The 16,348-nt window shown below is 38.1% G+C and overlaps 1 protein-coding gene across 2 annotated transcripts in view; it reads left to right on the forward strand.

Annotated features, from left to right (window-relative positions):
* Positions 1 to 16,348, forward strand: part of SMARCC1 (SWI/SNF related BAF chromatin remodeling complex subunit C1) — a 172,977-nt gene that overhangs the window by 82,437 nt on the left and 74,192 nt on the right. For both annotated transcript variants that reach the window (XM_044753984.2, XM_070493517.1), the window contains exons 16-20: positions 484 to 597; positions 1,217 to 1,370; positions 2,069 to 2,182; positions 7,948 to 8,007; positions 15,945 to 16,203. In XM_044753984.2, coding sequence (XP_044609919.2) covers positions 484 to 597; positions 1,217 to 1,370; positions 2,069 to 2,182; positions 7,948 to 8,007; positions 15,945 to 16,203 — 701 coding nt within the window. The remainder of the gene's footprint in view (positions 1 to 483; positions 598 to 1,216; positions 1,371 to 2,068; positions 2,183 to 7,947; positions 8,008 to 15,944; positions 16,204 to 16,348) is intronic.

The following is a 16,348-nucleotide window of genomic DNA, read 5'->3' on the forward strand; positions in this document are numbered from 1 at the left end:
AGTTTCCTCATCTATTCATAGAATAATAATAGACCCTACCTTGTAGAGAAATTGTGAGGATTAAATGAGTTATTGCATGAGAAGTGCTTAGAACTAGGTCTGGCACACAGTAAATGCTAGATACATGGTAATTAGTGAGACAGCCTAGGTAACCATGTGTCATTTGCAAATTCTGCAGGCAGCTAAACTAAGGATTTATCCATTCACCTCTGTGACCAAGTTTATATTTCTGTTACGTCACATTAACGTCATCAGATTCCTCTATTTTACTTATTGTATTAATTATATATTGCATGTTAGGAGTTCTTACCCAGAGTTATACTTGGGACTGTAAATTCTGAATAAAATATTATTATTGTTTGTTAGATTATGGTCTTAACTAAGTAGTATTTGGTTGTGAGGAATATGAAGACTTTTGGATCTATAAGTTATTGTTTCCGAAAGGATGTGTGTCCATCTTATGAATTTTGCCATTGCTTTTAGATACTTGGCATATCGAAATTTTATGATCGACACATATCGCCTAAACCCTCAAGAATATTTAACTAGCACTGCTTGTCGGAGGAACTTGACTGGAGATGTGTGTGCTGTGATGAGGTAAAATGTTTCACTTTTTCTTGTACACTTCACTGCTTGTGGTTAGTGATGCGTTGCTGTCTAATTTAATTGATTAAACTACATGGTTTTTTGGTTAATAAAATACCTAAATCTTATATCTTTCATTTAGGAGTTGAATATTTTTAATCCCTTAACATTTTCTCCTCTTTTTAAGATTTTAAAATTAACACCTTTTCTTTTAGAAACAAATCATAAAATGACTAAAGATGGAGAATGGGTTGGGGTGGGGAATGGATAAGCTCTGTGCCCCAGATCTGTCTAATGAAAAAAAACAAAATGTGGGTCTCCTGTGAAGTTGGTCTTTACATGAGTTCTTTCAGCATGGACCTAACTGAATATTTGTTCTCTTATTTCTGTGATTGAAATGTTTAGGCTTATACTAGGTTTCGGGGAGCTATATTATCAACATTATTTTGAGTTTTTAGAAATTGTCCCTCAGAAAACAAACCAAACCAAAATTGTCAATTACTTTGTGATGGTTCGTAGCCTACAGAGAACATCTTTACTTTTTTTGGTTTTGTTTTTAATGAGATGTGATGGTTTTGAAGGAGGTGAGGTACATTTTCGAGATTTTAACTTTCAGAGCTTTATTCTTCAGGGTTCATGCCTTTTTAGAGCAATGGGGGCTCGTTAATTACCAAGTGGATCCAGAAAGTCGACCCATGGCAATGGGACCGCCTCCGACTCCTCATTTCAATGTATTAGCTGATACTCCATCTGGGCTTGTGCCTCTACATCTTCGATCACCACAGGTAAATTAATGCTGTCTTTTCTTCAGCTCTGAATGGTAACAGACCATCACTTCCACCATTCATATTCAGGAATTATTATTGTCATGTAATAGTACTGTTTCTTAGCTGATAGGTTTTATTTGTTAGTTTTTATCTGTTGTAAATGTTTGATATCATAAGAATATTTAGAGTTTAAGATAAGGCTCTCTTACTAATCCCAAGAGTCTATGCCTTATCATGTTATAGATTTAATTTCATACTCATGACTCCCTTTATCACTTCTACCATCAAAGCCACTTCCAAACAAGGAGATTATTTAAATCTGTTAAATTGTCTACAACTTCCCCTTCCTAACATTTGGAAAGTGGACATCCATACACATGTTTTCTTGAAAAGATTATTAGGTCAACCAGATTATGTATAGCATTAAGTTGGAATAACATGAATCTAAGCTATAAATTGCCCTCTATTGCGAAGTGGAAGATCACATAAACGAAATTTGTTACCTATTTTCTCTGTGACTGAAAAGAGGCAGAAAAATGTTTCTTACATGTTGAAATTTTATTAGAAGTGTAGTGTGGAGGTGTGGGTATTTATTCTTTTGTAGAATCTCCACCAGGAGTGGTTTAAATGCCGCTATTAAATAATTTGTTAAAGACTTCCATCCCCTTGACTTTGTAGAGGTTAATACAGCCATTTATCATTTATCTGACTCTTAGGTCCCTGCTGCTCAGCAGATGTTAAATTTTCCTGAGAAAAACAAGGAAAAACCAATTGATTTGCAGAACTTTGGTCTTCGTACTGATATCTACTCCAAGAAAACCTTAGCAAAGGTAAGGAATTTTTTCAGGAGACGCGTGGACTTTCTCCATGTCCTCTTTGTTCTTCTTCCTTCTAAGAAGCATCATTTTTCATAAGAAACTCTCTGTAATGTAAGGAGGTGAACTTTGTACTTAAATCTGATGGCATTTCATAAAACAGCAGTCACTTATCTTCCCTTTTCTTCTGTATGGTTAGAAGATAGGTATTTAAAAATAACTATAATTAATGTGTTAAAGAAAATAGAGGGAAAATGGAGAATTTCAACAGAGAATTGGAATACAGTCATGTGCCGGATAACAGCATTTCGGTCAACAATGGACTACATATAATGACGGTGGCTCCATAAGATGAGTACCACGTAGCCTAGGTGTGTAGTAGACTTTTACAATCTGGGTTTGTGTAAGCACACTCTGATGTATGCACTGCGACAGAATTGCCTAATGATGCATTTCTCAGAACATATCCTTGTTGTTAAGTGATACATACTGTATATAGAAAGAATCAAATGAGTATTGAGTAATTGAAAATATACCTGAAATTAACTCATCAGATGGGTTTAATAGCAGGCTGGACTCAGCAGAAGACAGGATTAAGAAACTCAGGAAGATTAGTAGATACAGCAAAACTGAAACACTAAGAGCAAAATTGGTTTGAAGTTGGGGAGGGACAGGACAGAGAGGAAAGAGTGTAAGAGACACATGAGATACAGTCACAAGAATTAAGATTTATCACTAGAGACCTATAAGAAGAGAAAGAACAGTGAAGAAGCAATATTTTAAGATGGAATGGCTAAAAATTTTTCATAACTGCTCCCTGCACATTCTCTGGATGCCAAGGGGACACACCACACTCTGGGGACCCTCCAGCATCCTCTGCCAGGCAGAGAGGAGCCGGAGGCATGTCCCTGAAGAAGGGAGAAGGGCTTCTGACCAGCTGTTCCCTGTGTTAAGGCATCATGGCAGAGTAAGCTTTTCCCTTAGACTCTCCCCTCTAAGATACAACCAAAAGGACACTCGTAAACCAACAGAGGACATTCACACAACACAGTAGATGTCCGAGAGATCCGCACAACCATACACCTGAAGGATGGAGGTGCTGGACCCCCTCGGAGGCAGTAGAAAGGGGTAAGGGGATCGCTTCTCCTTCCCTGAATGGCAGTGACCGAGGGCATGGGACTGTGTGTGACACTGAGGAGAAGGGGAGGTGGCAGCCCTCCGCAGGAACGCCTTTGCTCTTGGAGTTGACTCCTAGCCTGTGGGAAAGCTCCACACCATGTAGGGTAAGCAATCATGGGGGTGTCTTCACTGTGCCGAGCAGCCCGGTAGGGTAGACAGTGAGTGCAGAGCAAGAGCACCTGCGGGATTGTGCATGTGGAAGAAAGTGCCCTTCCCCTCACCTGGCACACTAGCTTGGCCGGTTGGCCAGAGCAAGGGACCCATGCCAGAGCACCTGTGCATACGTATGTAAATCAGCAGTGGCTGGCGGGCACTCGCAGACGGGCCCCAGTAGATAGGCACAGTTGCCAGGGATTGTGGTGGGTTTAGAATACACAGCTCCTGCTCCGCATCCCCCTGCGTCTGCCCCAGTAGCTGCAGATGGATTCTGACCAGATGCTACCACTGTGCGAAGCCACAAGTTCACCCCATCAAATAGTATGATGAGGTATATTAACACTCCAGACCAAGAGGAAAATGACATGCACCCAGAAACCAATCCTGAAGGCACAGAAATTTACAACCTAAATGACAGAATTCAAAATAACCATCATAAAAGACCTCAATGAGTTACAAGAAAACTCGAAAAGACTGTTCAATGAAATGAGGAATAAAATTAGTGAACAGAGGGAATTCTTCACAAAAGAGATTGAAACTATAAAAGAAAAACCAATCAGAAATGTTGGAGATGAGAAACATAATGCATGAGAGAAAAGAAAAATCTGGAGTCCTTAGATAACAAAGCTGATATTCGGTGGGACAAAATTAGCAATTTACAGGACTGAAATACAGAAATGCTTCACATGGAAAAGGAGAAAGAACTAAGACTAAAAAGAAATGAAGAAAATCCGTGAGAAATATCTGACTCAATTAGAAAATGCAACATGAGCATTATAGGTATTCAAGAGGGAGAAGTGTGAGAGAAAGGAGCAGAGATCTTGTTCAAAGAAATAATAGCAGAGAACTTCCCAAACCTGGGGAAGAAGCTGGAATTACAAATAAAAGAAGCTAATAGAATTCCTAATTACATCAATGTAAAACGACCTTCTCCAAGACATATTAGTAAAACTGGCAAAATTCACTGACAAAGAAAAAATATTAAGGGCAGCAAGGCAGAAGAAAATAACATACAAAGGAATCCCTTTCAAGCTTCCAGTGGATTTCTCAGCAGAAACCTTACGGGCTAGGAGAATGTGGAATGATGTATTCAAAATTCTGAAAGACAAAACTTTCAAGCAGGGATACTCCATCCAGCAAAATTTATCCTTCAGATATGCTGGAGAAATAAACTTTCCCAGATAAACAAAAGCTGAGGGAGTTCGTCACCAGAAGACACCCCCCTGCAAGGAATGATCAAGAAGGCTCTTATATCTAAAAAAAAAAGGGGAGGGGTTTAAGCCTTGAGCAAGGAGATAAATAGGCAGACAAAATCAGAAAATTGCAGCTCTCTTTAGAACAGGTTAGCTAACACTATTATAACATTAACGGTAAAGGAAAGGAAAACATGAAAAGTAACTATAATCACTTCATTTTACCTACAGACTCACAACACAAAATGGAATAAGTTGTGACAACAACAAGAAAAACTTAGGGATGAGGAAAGGGATGGAACCTGCTTAGACTAAGGAAATAAGAAGCATCAGAAAATGGACTATCTCATATACAAGATCTTTAAATGAACTTCCAAGTAACCACTAAACAAAAAATCAGAACAGAGGTGCATAAGATAAATAAAGAGAAAACTGAGAAAACCATCATAAAGAACCACCGAAGTTGGGGGCCAGCCCGGTGGTGCAGGGGTTAAGTTTGCACATTCTTCTTTGGCGGCCCGGGGTTCGCTGGTTCGGATCCTGGGTGCGGACATGGCACCACTTGGCAAGCCATGCTGTGGTAGGCATCCCACATATTAAGTAGAGGAAGATGGGCACAGATGTTAGCTCAGGGCCAATCTTCCTCAGCATAAAGAGGATTGGCAGCAGATGTTAGCTCAGGGCTAATCTTCCTCCAAAAAAAATAGAACCACCAAAGTGAATTGGCAGTCAGAAATACCTGGAATGAGAAACAAGGGAAATACAGAACAACCAGAAAACAAGGGATAAAATGTCAGTATTAAGACTTCATGTATCGGTTATCAGTGTAAATACACACGGGTTGAATTCTCCAATCAAAAGACCCAGAGTGGCTGGATAGATTTAAAAACAGGACCCAACAATATGCTGCTTCCAGGAAACACATCTCAGCTCTAAAGACAAACACAGACCCAGAGGAATGGAAGGAATGAAAGAATGGAAGATGATACTTCAAGCCAATGGCAAGCAAAAAAAAGCAGGTGTTGCCCTACTTATATCAGACAAAGCAGACTTCAAGATAAAAAAGGCAGTGAGAGACAAAGAGGGGCAGTATACAATGACTGAAAGGACATTCCACCAAGGGTACATAACACTTATGAGTATATATGCACCTAACATAAGAGCACCAGAGTACATAAAACAACTATTAACAGACCTAAAAGGAGATATTAACAGCAACACAATAAGAGTAGGGGGCCTTAACACTTCAGTTTCATCAGTGGATAGATCATCCAGGCAAAAAGTCAACAAGGAAATAGTGGAATGAAATGAAAAGCTAGACCAGATGAACTTAATAGATATATATAGAACATGCCATTCAAAAATAGCAGAATACACATTCTTCTCAAGTGCACATGGAACATTCTCAAAGATAGACCATTTGTTGGGAAACATGGCAGGCTAAATAAATTTAAGAAGATTGAAATCATATCAAGCATCTTTTCCAAACATAATGCTTTGAAACTAGAAATCAACTAAAGAAAAAAGCTGGGAAAGGGGCTGGCCCCGTGGCCAAGTGGTTAAGTTCTCGCGCTCCGCTGCAGGCAGCCCAGTGTTTCGTTGGTTCGAATCCTGGGCGCGGACATGGCACTGCTCATCAGACCACGCCGAGGCAGCGTCCCACATGCCACAACTAGAAGAACCCACAACGAAGAATATACAACTATGTACCGGGGGGCTTTGGGGAGAAAAAGGAAAAAATAAAATCTTTAAAAAAAAAAAAAAAAAAGGTGGGAAAGTGACAGATGTGTGGAGACTAAACAACATGCTTCTGTGAGCAACCAGTGGATAACTGAAGAAATTAAAGGGGAAATTAAAAAATATCTAGAGACAAATGAAAATGAATATACATCATACGAACTCATATGTCATGCAGCAAAAGTGATCCTAAGAGGGAAATTGATAGCACTATGCAACCCACCTTAACAAATAAAAATCTCAGATAGGTAATCTTCAGCTACATCTGTCAGAATTAGAAAAAGAAGAATAAAGCAAGCCCAAAGTCAGCAGAAGGAGGGAAATCGTAAAAATTAGAGGAGAAAGAAATGAAATTGAAACCAAGAAAACAGTAGATTGAATCAGTGAGACTAAGAGCTGGTTCTTTGAGAAGATAAACAAAATTGACAAACCCTTAGCCAGACTAACTAAGAAAAAAAAAGAGAATGTTCAAATGAAGCAAATTAGAAACGAGAGAAAACAAATTACAACAGATACCACTTAAATACAAAGGAATAGAGTTTTCAGAGAATGAATATGTTTGAATATATATTTTGAATTAGTAACATCTGCAGCTAAAGAATAATGTCAAGTATACTACACATCCTGTACTCTGTATATCTATGGTTTAGGGTCTGCAAATCAAGAAATATGAATCAGTTGATAAATTTTAATTTTCTTTTAAAGGCGTGATTTGAACTCTGACCTCTCATTTTTTTCCTCCCTAAAGCCCCCCATTACATAGTTGTATATTCTAGTTTTATGTCCTTCTAGTTCTTTTGTGTGGGCCACTGCCTCAGCAGGCTTGATGAGTGGTGCTAGGTCTGTGCCCAGGATCCGAACCAGCGAACCTCACCCACCAAAGTGGAGCCTGTGAACTTAACCACTTTGGGGCCAGCCCCTAAATTCTAATTTTTACATAACTTTTACAAAATTTTTACATAACGCAAACTCAGTTTTCTTATACCCCTATGCTCACATAAATTTTCAGTTAAATGAGATTCTCATGGGAAAGGTGATTTGGAGTTTAGGGTATCCCTGGGAGATTGTTTTAATCAGGAGATGTTAAAAGTGAAATAGTATGAACTTATTGCAGTTGGAATCAGGAATCTGCTTTATATCTACTACAGTTTTTTCTTGGAAAAAGTACTGCCTTTAAGTTATACCAAATGTTTGTTTTTTGTTTACAGTATAATAGCTGATTCCAGTATGCATTAAAATACTATGCCTTTGTAGCTTCAAAACGTATTTTTGAATATCAAAATATTGGAAATTAAATGTTTGATTAATCCATGAGTCCTTGGTAGACATCAAGAAATCTTTGAAATAAGCCAGCCTTTCTGTTTGAAGTTTAGGTTTCTTGTGCTTTTTATTCCTTTTACTCAGGGACTGACTTTGGTGGTTTGTATAAACCTGTGCCCTGAACATAGAAAGGAATCTTGCTGAGCTCCATATGCAGCCTTTAGGAATAAGTAAATTCTGATTTTGTTTCTTTAGAGTAAAGGTGCTAGTGCGGGAAGAGAATGGACTGAACAGGAAACCCTTCTACTCCTGGAGGTAAGCAGATTACTGATGTGGCCCCTTTATTCACGTATGAGATGGATACAGTTTCTGTGATTGGACTTTAAATATACCTTTGGAATTTATCCTGAAAATTTTTGATCCATGTGATGAGTTTTAACAGAGTTTTCCTGGGCTGTTATTATTTAAATATCACACTAGAGGTGACATTCTGACTTTCCGTAGGGGAAATCAAGCCTGGATATGTGTTATTTTGGCCCAGGTTGGGTTTTTTTTTTTTTTTAAAGATTTAATTTTTTTCCTTTTTCTCCCCAAAGCCCCCCGGTACATAGTTGTATATTCTTTGTTGTGGGTCCTTCTAGTTGTGGCATGTGGGACGCTGCCTCAGCGTGATTTGATGAGCAGTGTCATGTCCGCGCCCAGGATTCGAACCAACAAAACACTGGGCCGCCTGCAGCGGAGCACGCGAACTTAACCGCTCGGCCACGGGGCCAGCCCCCCAGGTTGGGTTTTTTGGTTTTAATTTTTTTTGCCAACATTTAAACACATATTGGAGCTTTGCCAAAGTAGTCTAGATTTCGAACTTGTCCTCCAAACTTTGAAGATCTGGCAATACCAGGGTCTCATTTCCACATAGCAAAAATTGGCTGCCCTTGAGTAGCAGATGTTCCTTTGAAGTGGGGCATTTTTTCAGATTCCAGTTTTTCTTAACTTAGCCCACCTCAGTCATTGTAGATTAGATCCCTACTGTGCTTGTATGCGTTTGAGTGCACATCCGTTATATTTCCCAGAAGGATTCCAGAGAAGTAGCTAAAGACATCTGCCATTGAAAACACTATTGAAAGCAGAAACTATGGTAAACCAGTGATAATGCCTGGTGTCTCTGTCAATCAGTTTATTGAATGCTTATTTGGATTTCTTCATGTCTTTGGAGATTCTTGCAAATACTGACACAGCTAGATCTTGGCCATTATTTCTAGTCTGAAGGGTAGGAAAAACTGTTTGCTTCTATATTTATCAATCATTTCTGAAGAAGAACCCTTTGTCTTTAGTTACAGAACAATTGTTTAAGTAAAATGGAGCCTACATGATCCACTTAATATTTGTGGATAGAATGTGTCTGTGGGTGCTGAATTAGGACCATGTGAGGAACTTTATTGTTAAATCTGTTAGGAATGCTTTTGCCTGCAAGGAACAGATAATCTGACTAGCAGTAGGTTAAACCAAAAGGACGTTGGTTTGTGTTCAACTAGATTTCTTCAGATTAGCAATTTCAAGATTGTTTCCGCTGCTCAATTATTTCATCAGGTCCCTAGCTTTTGTGTTGTTTTGTTCCACCTTCCTTAGCTGTCCACTTTTTATCTTTTTGTGTGTTCTCTTCTGGTCACAGGAAGGCTGGTTAATTGCAGCCTTCACATCCCCATTCAAAACAGGAAGAAAGTTGGAGACTTTTCTTCTCAGGCTCTTCTTGGAAGGAAAAGCTCTCCCAGAAGCCCCTCATCAGTCTTTCCTTTGTATCTCATTGATCAGAATGAGTCTCATAATCACCTGCATGTGATCCTGGGAAAACTAATACCTGGCTTTGTGATTTCAGTAGTGGGGTCAACCTGGAAGAACATGATTCCTGCTGGTAATTTACTGACAGCATCTGCACCATTTATAACTAAATGAATTTGTGGAAGAAGAGAGCTCCCTTTCACTAGAGTATTCCATCTGATCCAAAGTTGTGTATCGGGGGTAAAATACACAATTCAGAAATCAAGTATAAGGTTAGACCAGGTCAGCAGTTCTTAAACTTTCTGGTCTTGGGACAACAGTTATACTCTTAAAAATTATATTGAGGACTCCAAAGAGCTTTCATTTATGTGACTTTGTTAATGTTTTCTATATTAAAAATTAAAACTGAAAAATATTTAATTCACTTAAAAATAGCAGTAAACCCATTGCGAGTCAACATAATCAACATTTTTATGAAAAAATAGCTTTTGGAGGGCCTGGCCCGTGGCCAAGGGGTTAAATTTCTGCGCGCTCAGCTTCAATGGCCTGAGTTTTTGGGATTGGTTCCTGGGCGCGGAACTACTCCACTCACCAGCCACACCGTAGAGGTGTCCCACATACAAAAAAATAGAGAAGGATTGGCACAGATGTTAGCTCAGGGCTGATCTTCCTCAATCAAAAAAAAAGAAAAGAGGAGGGTTGGCAGTGAATGTTAGCTTAGGGCGAATCTTCCTCAGCAGAAAAATAAGTAAGTTAGCTTTTGGAAAATGAAAGATACTAGTGAGAAGTGTGGCGTTACACATTTTAGCAAATCTCTATAATGTTTGGCTTACTAGAACACAGCTAGATTTTCATATTTGCCTTTCTGTCAGATACATTGTTTTAGTTTAAGTATATTAAGAAAATCTGGCATCACCAGCGTATGTAGTTAGAAACAGGAGAGGTATGTTAATGATCTTTGCAGATAATAATGGATATTCTTACTTGATACTACATTAAAACTTGACCACTGATAGTTTCTTGAGGGTCAGTTGTAGTGTGGAATCCATTGGTCTCTCTTGTGCTTGTGATAGATCTTTTATCTATGTATGTTTGTGTAACACCTTACATTGATATTACTGAATTATGCACATCTTCCAAATGTTGATACAGTTCATTATACAATATCAAAAAAATCTCATCTGATATTATTACCAGTCTCATCTCATCAGAAAAACTCTTTTTTAAGTAGTAGGACAAGCTTTCATGGCAGATACGTATTTTTGAGAATTCTAATTTTCACTTAATCATTGGCAATGAGCACTATCAGTTGTTTTCCTTGATGTGAGATTTTTGAGAATCTTTGTTTGTTTATGAGCAAATGTTGGCCAGATAACTGTGAAACCATGGTGTGTTAACCATTTGTTCTAGTAAAAATGTTGTTTAATGAAAATAGTGGCTAGTTAGGTTTGAAATTCAAAGTATCGCAAAAATGCTTTTCCTTTAGGCAGCCATCATGCTTTGATAATTGATATTTAGTCCTCTTGTGTACCTCATGTTTCATAGCACCGAATATTAAAAACACATGGGTTTAGATGTTTAGAGTCAATAAAATTAGTTATTTTTACTATTTCATTAAGAAAACGTTTAAGTAAAGTTGGCTTATTTTGTTTTGTGGCGGTGAAGAATAAAGTGACTTTAAGTTAACACTGTCTGGTACCATTGCCTTGATTCATGCTAAGGGACCAGCAATTCAACCACCATTACTTTTTTCACCATCAGTACAAAAGTCAACATAATGAAAAAGGCAATAATATTCTGGTATTATTATGAAAAATGGTTTTGATCTCTCAGTTCCCCTGAAAGTCTGGTGCCCCATGGGTCTCCAAACCACATTTTGAGTTACACTGGGCCTGATGTTATCGGACATTTCTGTACTGCTTTAATTTGGTTTTTTTAGTTATTCCAAACTGATTCCTTAAGTTTTAGAGGTGTATTAACTATTTCCTTTTCTTTCTTACACTGTCTGCTACTTTTCCTTGTTCTCTCTCTCTCTTTGTGTCTCTCTCTCTGGATCAAAATTAAAAAAGATTTCTTCCTTCTGGGTTTTTACCAGTACTTTAATTTATTCTTGTCTGCCCATTCAGTATCAGTGATGTGCAGAGAGCTTCTTTTCTGAGCCACTTTTTATTTGTTTCAGGGCTGTTTTGTCTAGTCGTGTCTGTCATGGATGTTAATTTAAAAATTCTCATTACTTTCAGGGGACTATAATGTATATTTATATTGCTGTTTTAGAATCTCAGGGCTCTGGGGAGAAATTTAGTTGTGCAACACCAACTGGAACAGTAGTCTCACTATCAGTTCTTTTTCTTGCTGCACAGTGATACTCAAAATTTTCTCCTCTTCTACATTTAAGATTAGTGGATAGTACGTACAGAATGAGGTCAGAATGGCTGAGCTGCTGTTTACCCTGAACATACCCAGGAAAACCACAGTATCCTTACACAATAGTGCATTTTCTCTCCTGCAGGTGGGCCCTGTGCAGTGGTTGATTTTTTCTTTTAAGCGTGTAGTTGAATCAACAGGTGTTGTCTGTGCTTACGCAAAGAGAAATAAAAGGCTTCCCAACAGCATTGTTTACTATTAACACCTTCTATTTATATAGTTATTTACCAGTAATTAATAGCTTAAGAACATAAAGTCAGATAAAAAGTTTTTAATGGATTTATAACCAAAAAAACAGTCAATTTCTCCCTAGTGAATAGGTTGACAAATTTGGCAGCATGCCAAATATTTCAGATTATTCTTGAGACCACTCACTTTTATTTACAAAAGATTTTGTTTGGTATAATCTCTTATCAAAGGATAGTTGTTGTATGGAAAGCTACAAGTTGTTATCTTTGGTTGTGTTCAGTTGATTGTCTTATCACAAGTATTGGAGGCATAATTTCAATTTTGCACATAACCAAAGTGGAATCTACACATTGGACAAATGAATGCAGTTTGAAAAAAATCTTTGATTGGTAGACATGAAAGATAATGTAAGTCTCTATATGAGCTTTTTAAAAAAAATATTGCATAAGATCAAGGTGTTGGAGACTTGTTTCAGTAAAATTTTATTTGTAAAATGTGTGAGGAATTTCATGTGTTTCACCTGAAAATCTGTCATCAATGTAGGAAGCCACAAAGGCTAATAACTCAGTCCCTACGGCAGTTTGAAATTGCGTAGACAGAATCATGGGGCCAAAATCAAAGAAGAAATGGTGCCATTCTATTACATAGTGATTAAGGAGATTTTAAAAAGAGGCTTTCACAATTGCTTTTAAGTCTACAATTAATTGCAGTATTCTTCCTGGTCATTTATAATTGCCCTGGGCTTGATATTGACAAGACTTGTATCTGTGAGCTTATCGTTTCTCCCTTGTTAACTTTAGTCTTTCTCATGCCTGCTTTGCTTTCTCATGCCTTGTATTTATTTTCCCTTAGATAATCAATGGATGTAAAGTCTTGTACCTGAAAATAAAGTCCATGAGAGTTATTAATGTTTGTTTATCACTAGAATTTTCACGTATCTTATACTGGCTAGATTTACAGAAGCAGTCGCATTAGGAGATATTCAGTAAGCAGCCTCAGAGATTTTCTGACAGCGTGCATGCACTTGATATACCTTTCCTTGATATGCAACCCAAGAAAGATTTTTTTCCTGTGTAATTTTAAATTATACTTTAGATGAGTATGTCTTCCGGTAAAAAAAAAAACTTGTCTTGAAGAAAAGCCTTTTTTACAGCGTGGTTTTATGTGTTGTGTTTTGTGGGGTTTTTTTTTTAACATTTGGAGCCATAGGAAAAGGTCAAATTCCTTTCTTGGTTTTGTCCAGTTCCCTGTGGTTAAGTTCAGCAAATTTTATTGGCTACTGTGCCTCAGGCACTGTAACAGACACTGCAGATTGAGATAGGCCATAGTCTCTGCAATTAAGGGATTTATAGTTTAGCAGGTGACACAAACAGATAAAATGAAAAATGAGTGCCATGTCCTCAGCTACACAGTTCGAGGTGCACCCAGAGCACAACACATACAGAGGAGTGGCTGTGTAGCTAGGCTGGGTGAATGAGATGTAATGGACAGCTTCCTGGGAAATGGGACAGCTTTGTTGATTCCAATGCATGATATTTCTAGTGCAGAACAAACTGTACATAGCCACAATACTTAGGAACAGTGTGGGATCTGGGTATTCCTGGAACAAAAGAGTTGGGAGTGTGGTAGAAGAAGTAGACAGAGCCCCAATCATGTTTGGCCTTAATTCCATAAGATAATGATGAACAATGAAATAGTTTTAGGCAGGGGAGAGACAGTGTCTTGTCTGAAACATAGTACATTCTGCCATCAGAAAGTAGGATGAATTTAAGGATAGAGAGACATAAAATTCTGAGAATCCAGGTAAGTAATGGTGATTACCCAGGTTATGGCAGGAGGAATTAAGGTGTTTTGTAGTATCATAAAACATCTACTAATCTGATAGCTTTTCTCTATATGTCACCTGTCTGTCCTTCCTGGCCAGTCTGTCATCATGTTTTGTTTTGAAAACATCTCTTCAATCTGCCCCTCTTATGTAACGCTACCACCAGTGCCTAGGCTCAGAAGTTCACTGTTTCTCAGCCTTACGCTTTTCTGGACGCTGACTCTTGCTTGAATTTTGTGTCAAAGAATTCCTTAGACAACCTTCTTGAGCTTTATTTTTCTCTGGCTGAAGGAAAATGAATAAAGGAAACCTTTTTTTTTTTTAATAATAAGTTTGTTTGAAAAGGTTATGATAGAGCATGCTAAGAAAATCTCTACCCATAATCAAGAACTTAAGATGGCCCCTGCTAAATGTTTCTGGCCCCAAGGACCCTAGCAAGGTAGATTGATTTTTCTTTTTTGCTACAGGCTGGGTCTTTTTTCTAAGTAACTCCTTCTATAACTATCTGAGGCCACTGACTATCCAGAGGAAACCCAGAGCTAACCTTGTTTTTCAAGGATTTAATGAGTAAGACCATTTGCTGGCTCGCGTTTTGAGGAGTCCTGTACCACTCCAGTGAGAAGGAAAGCCTGGAACAGCACTTGGAACCCAGGGTTAGGGATTCACTGAGGCAGGTAAACATGGAGAGAACTATCATAGCAAGCGGTTTCAGTGTAAATCAGCAAGTCAGGCTCTAGAGCAAGGCTTGTAGCCACGCCACTATTGACATTTGGGCCAGATAGTTTCTTTGTTGTGGGGGCTATTATGTGCGCTGTAGAATGTTTAACAGCATTCGTGGCCTCTATCCACTAGATGCCAGGAACACCTCCCCGGTTGTATCAATCAAAAATGTCTGCAGACATGGCCAAAACTGCCCTGGTTGAGAATCATGGCCCTAGGAGAACTATTTGAGAGTAGTGCTTTGGTAAGCTACTGAATAGATTCTTTTTACCCAGTTAATTCCTTGACTTAGCACCACATAGTTCTGATTTTCTTTATACTGTTCTGTCATTCTCTGCCTTGAAGACTGCTTTTCCTCTTTTTATTGGAGGTTTCCCGCATTTTCTCTGAAAAATTATAAGTTTTAAAACTAGAAATTTATATACTTTATAAATTTTAGTGTCATTTCTTTAATTGATAAAAAAAAGCTTGGAGTTCGAATGGAATTGCATTAACCTGTAGTTCATTTTGGAGAGAATTGACGTCTTAACAATATTGAGACTTCCACTGAAAGAACACAGTACTTCGTTTATTTAGGTCTTTGATTTCTCTCAGCATGTCTTTTTTCTTTTTTGGATATTGATCTTACACATATTTTATTATATTCTTAGGTATTTCATTTTATGCTATTGTTAAATACTTTTTTCCAACTTAAAATTTTTCATTGCTCATATATATAGAAATATCATTGAGTTTTTCTGTTGCCCTTCTATCCTGTAACCTTGCTAAGCTTTTTCATTTTACTGCCTTTTTAGTGAGTTTCTTAGGTTTTTCTGTATAAGCAATCTCGTGTGTATTAACAAAAGGCAGTTGTACTTCTTCCTTTACAATATGCGTGCCTTTTATTATTTATTTATCTTGCCTGATTAAGAATTTAATATAAGGAGAGCTGTCAGATCTTCCTATTTTCTTTTTTTTTTTTTTTAAAGATTTTATTTTTTCCTTTTTCTCCCCAAAGCCCCCCGGTACATAGTTGTGTATTCTTCGTTGTGGGTTCCTCTAGTTGTGGCATGTGGGACGCTGCCTCGGCGTGGTCTGACGAGCAGTGCCATGTCCGCGCCCAGGATTCGAACCGACGAAACACTGGGCCGCCTGCAGCGGAGCGCGCGAACTTAACCACTCGGCCACGGGGCCAGCCCCCAGATCTTCCTATTTTCATATAAACATTTTCATTATTTTTTTAAAAACCTATCTAAAGAATAGTCACAGACTTTTCATGTTATTACATATTACTTCCTTGTTACCTGATATTAACGCTCCTGTTTTTTTTCTGTTTTAGGCCCTGGAGATGTACAAGGATGATTGGAACAAAGTATCAGAACATGTTGGAAGTCGTACTCAGGATGAATGCATCCTCCACTTTTTGAGGCTTCCCATTGAGGACCCATACCTTGAGAATTCAGATGCTTCTCTTGGGCCCTTGGCCTACCAGCCTGTCCCCTTCAGTCAATCAGGAAACCCAGTCATGAGCACTGTTGCTTTTTTGGCATCTGTGGTGGACCCTCGTGTGGCATCTGCTGCAGCAAAAGCAGCTTTGGGTATGGATTTTCCTAAACCATCTTGACAGCACAACAATTTCAGATAATGGTTTAATACTTTCCTTCATATTAATGTTATCTCAAATTTAAATATCAGCTGTTACATTCCTTTCTGTTATATAAATAACAAAAAGATCAACTTTAT

The sequence above is a fragment of the Equus asinus genome, chromosome 21 (assembly GCF_041296235.1).
Source record: "Equus asinus isolate D_3611 breed Donkey chromosome 21, EquAss-T2T_v2, whole genome shotgun sequence".
NCBI classification, from domain to species: Eukaryota; Metazoa; Chordata; class Mammalia; order Perissodactyla; family Equidae; genus Equus; species Equus asinus.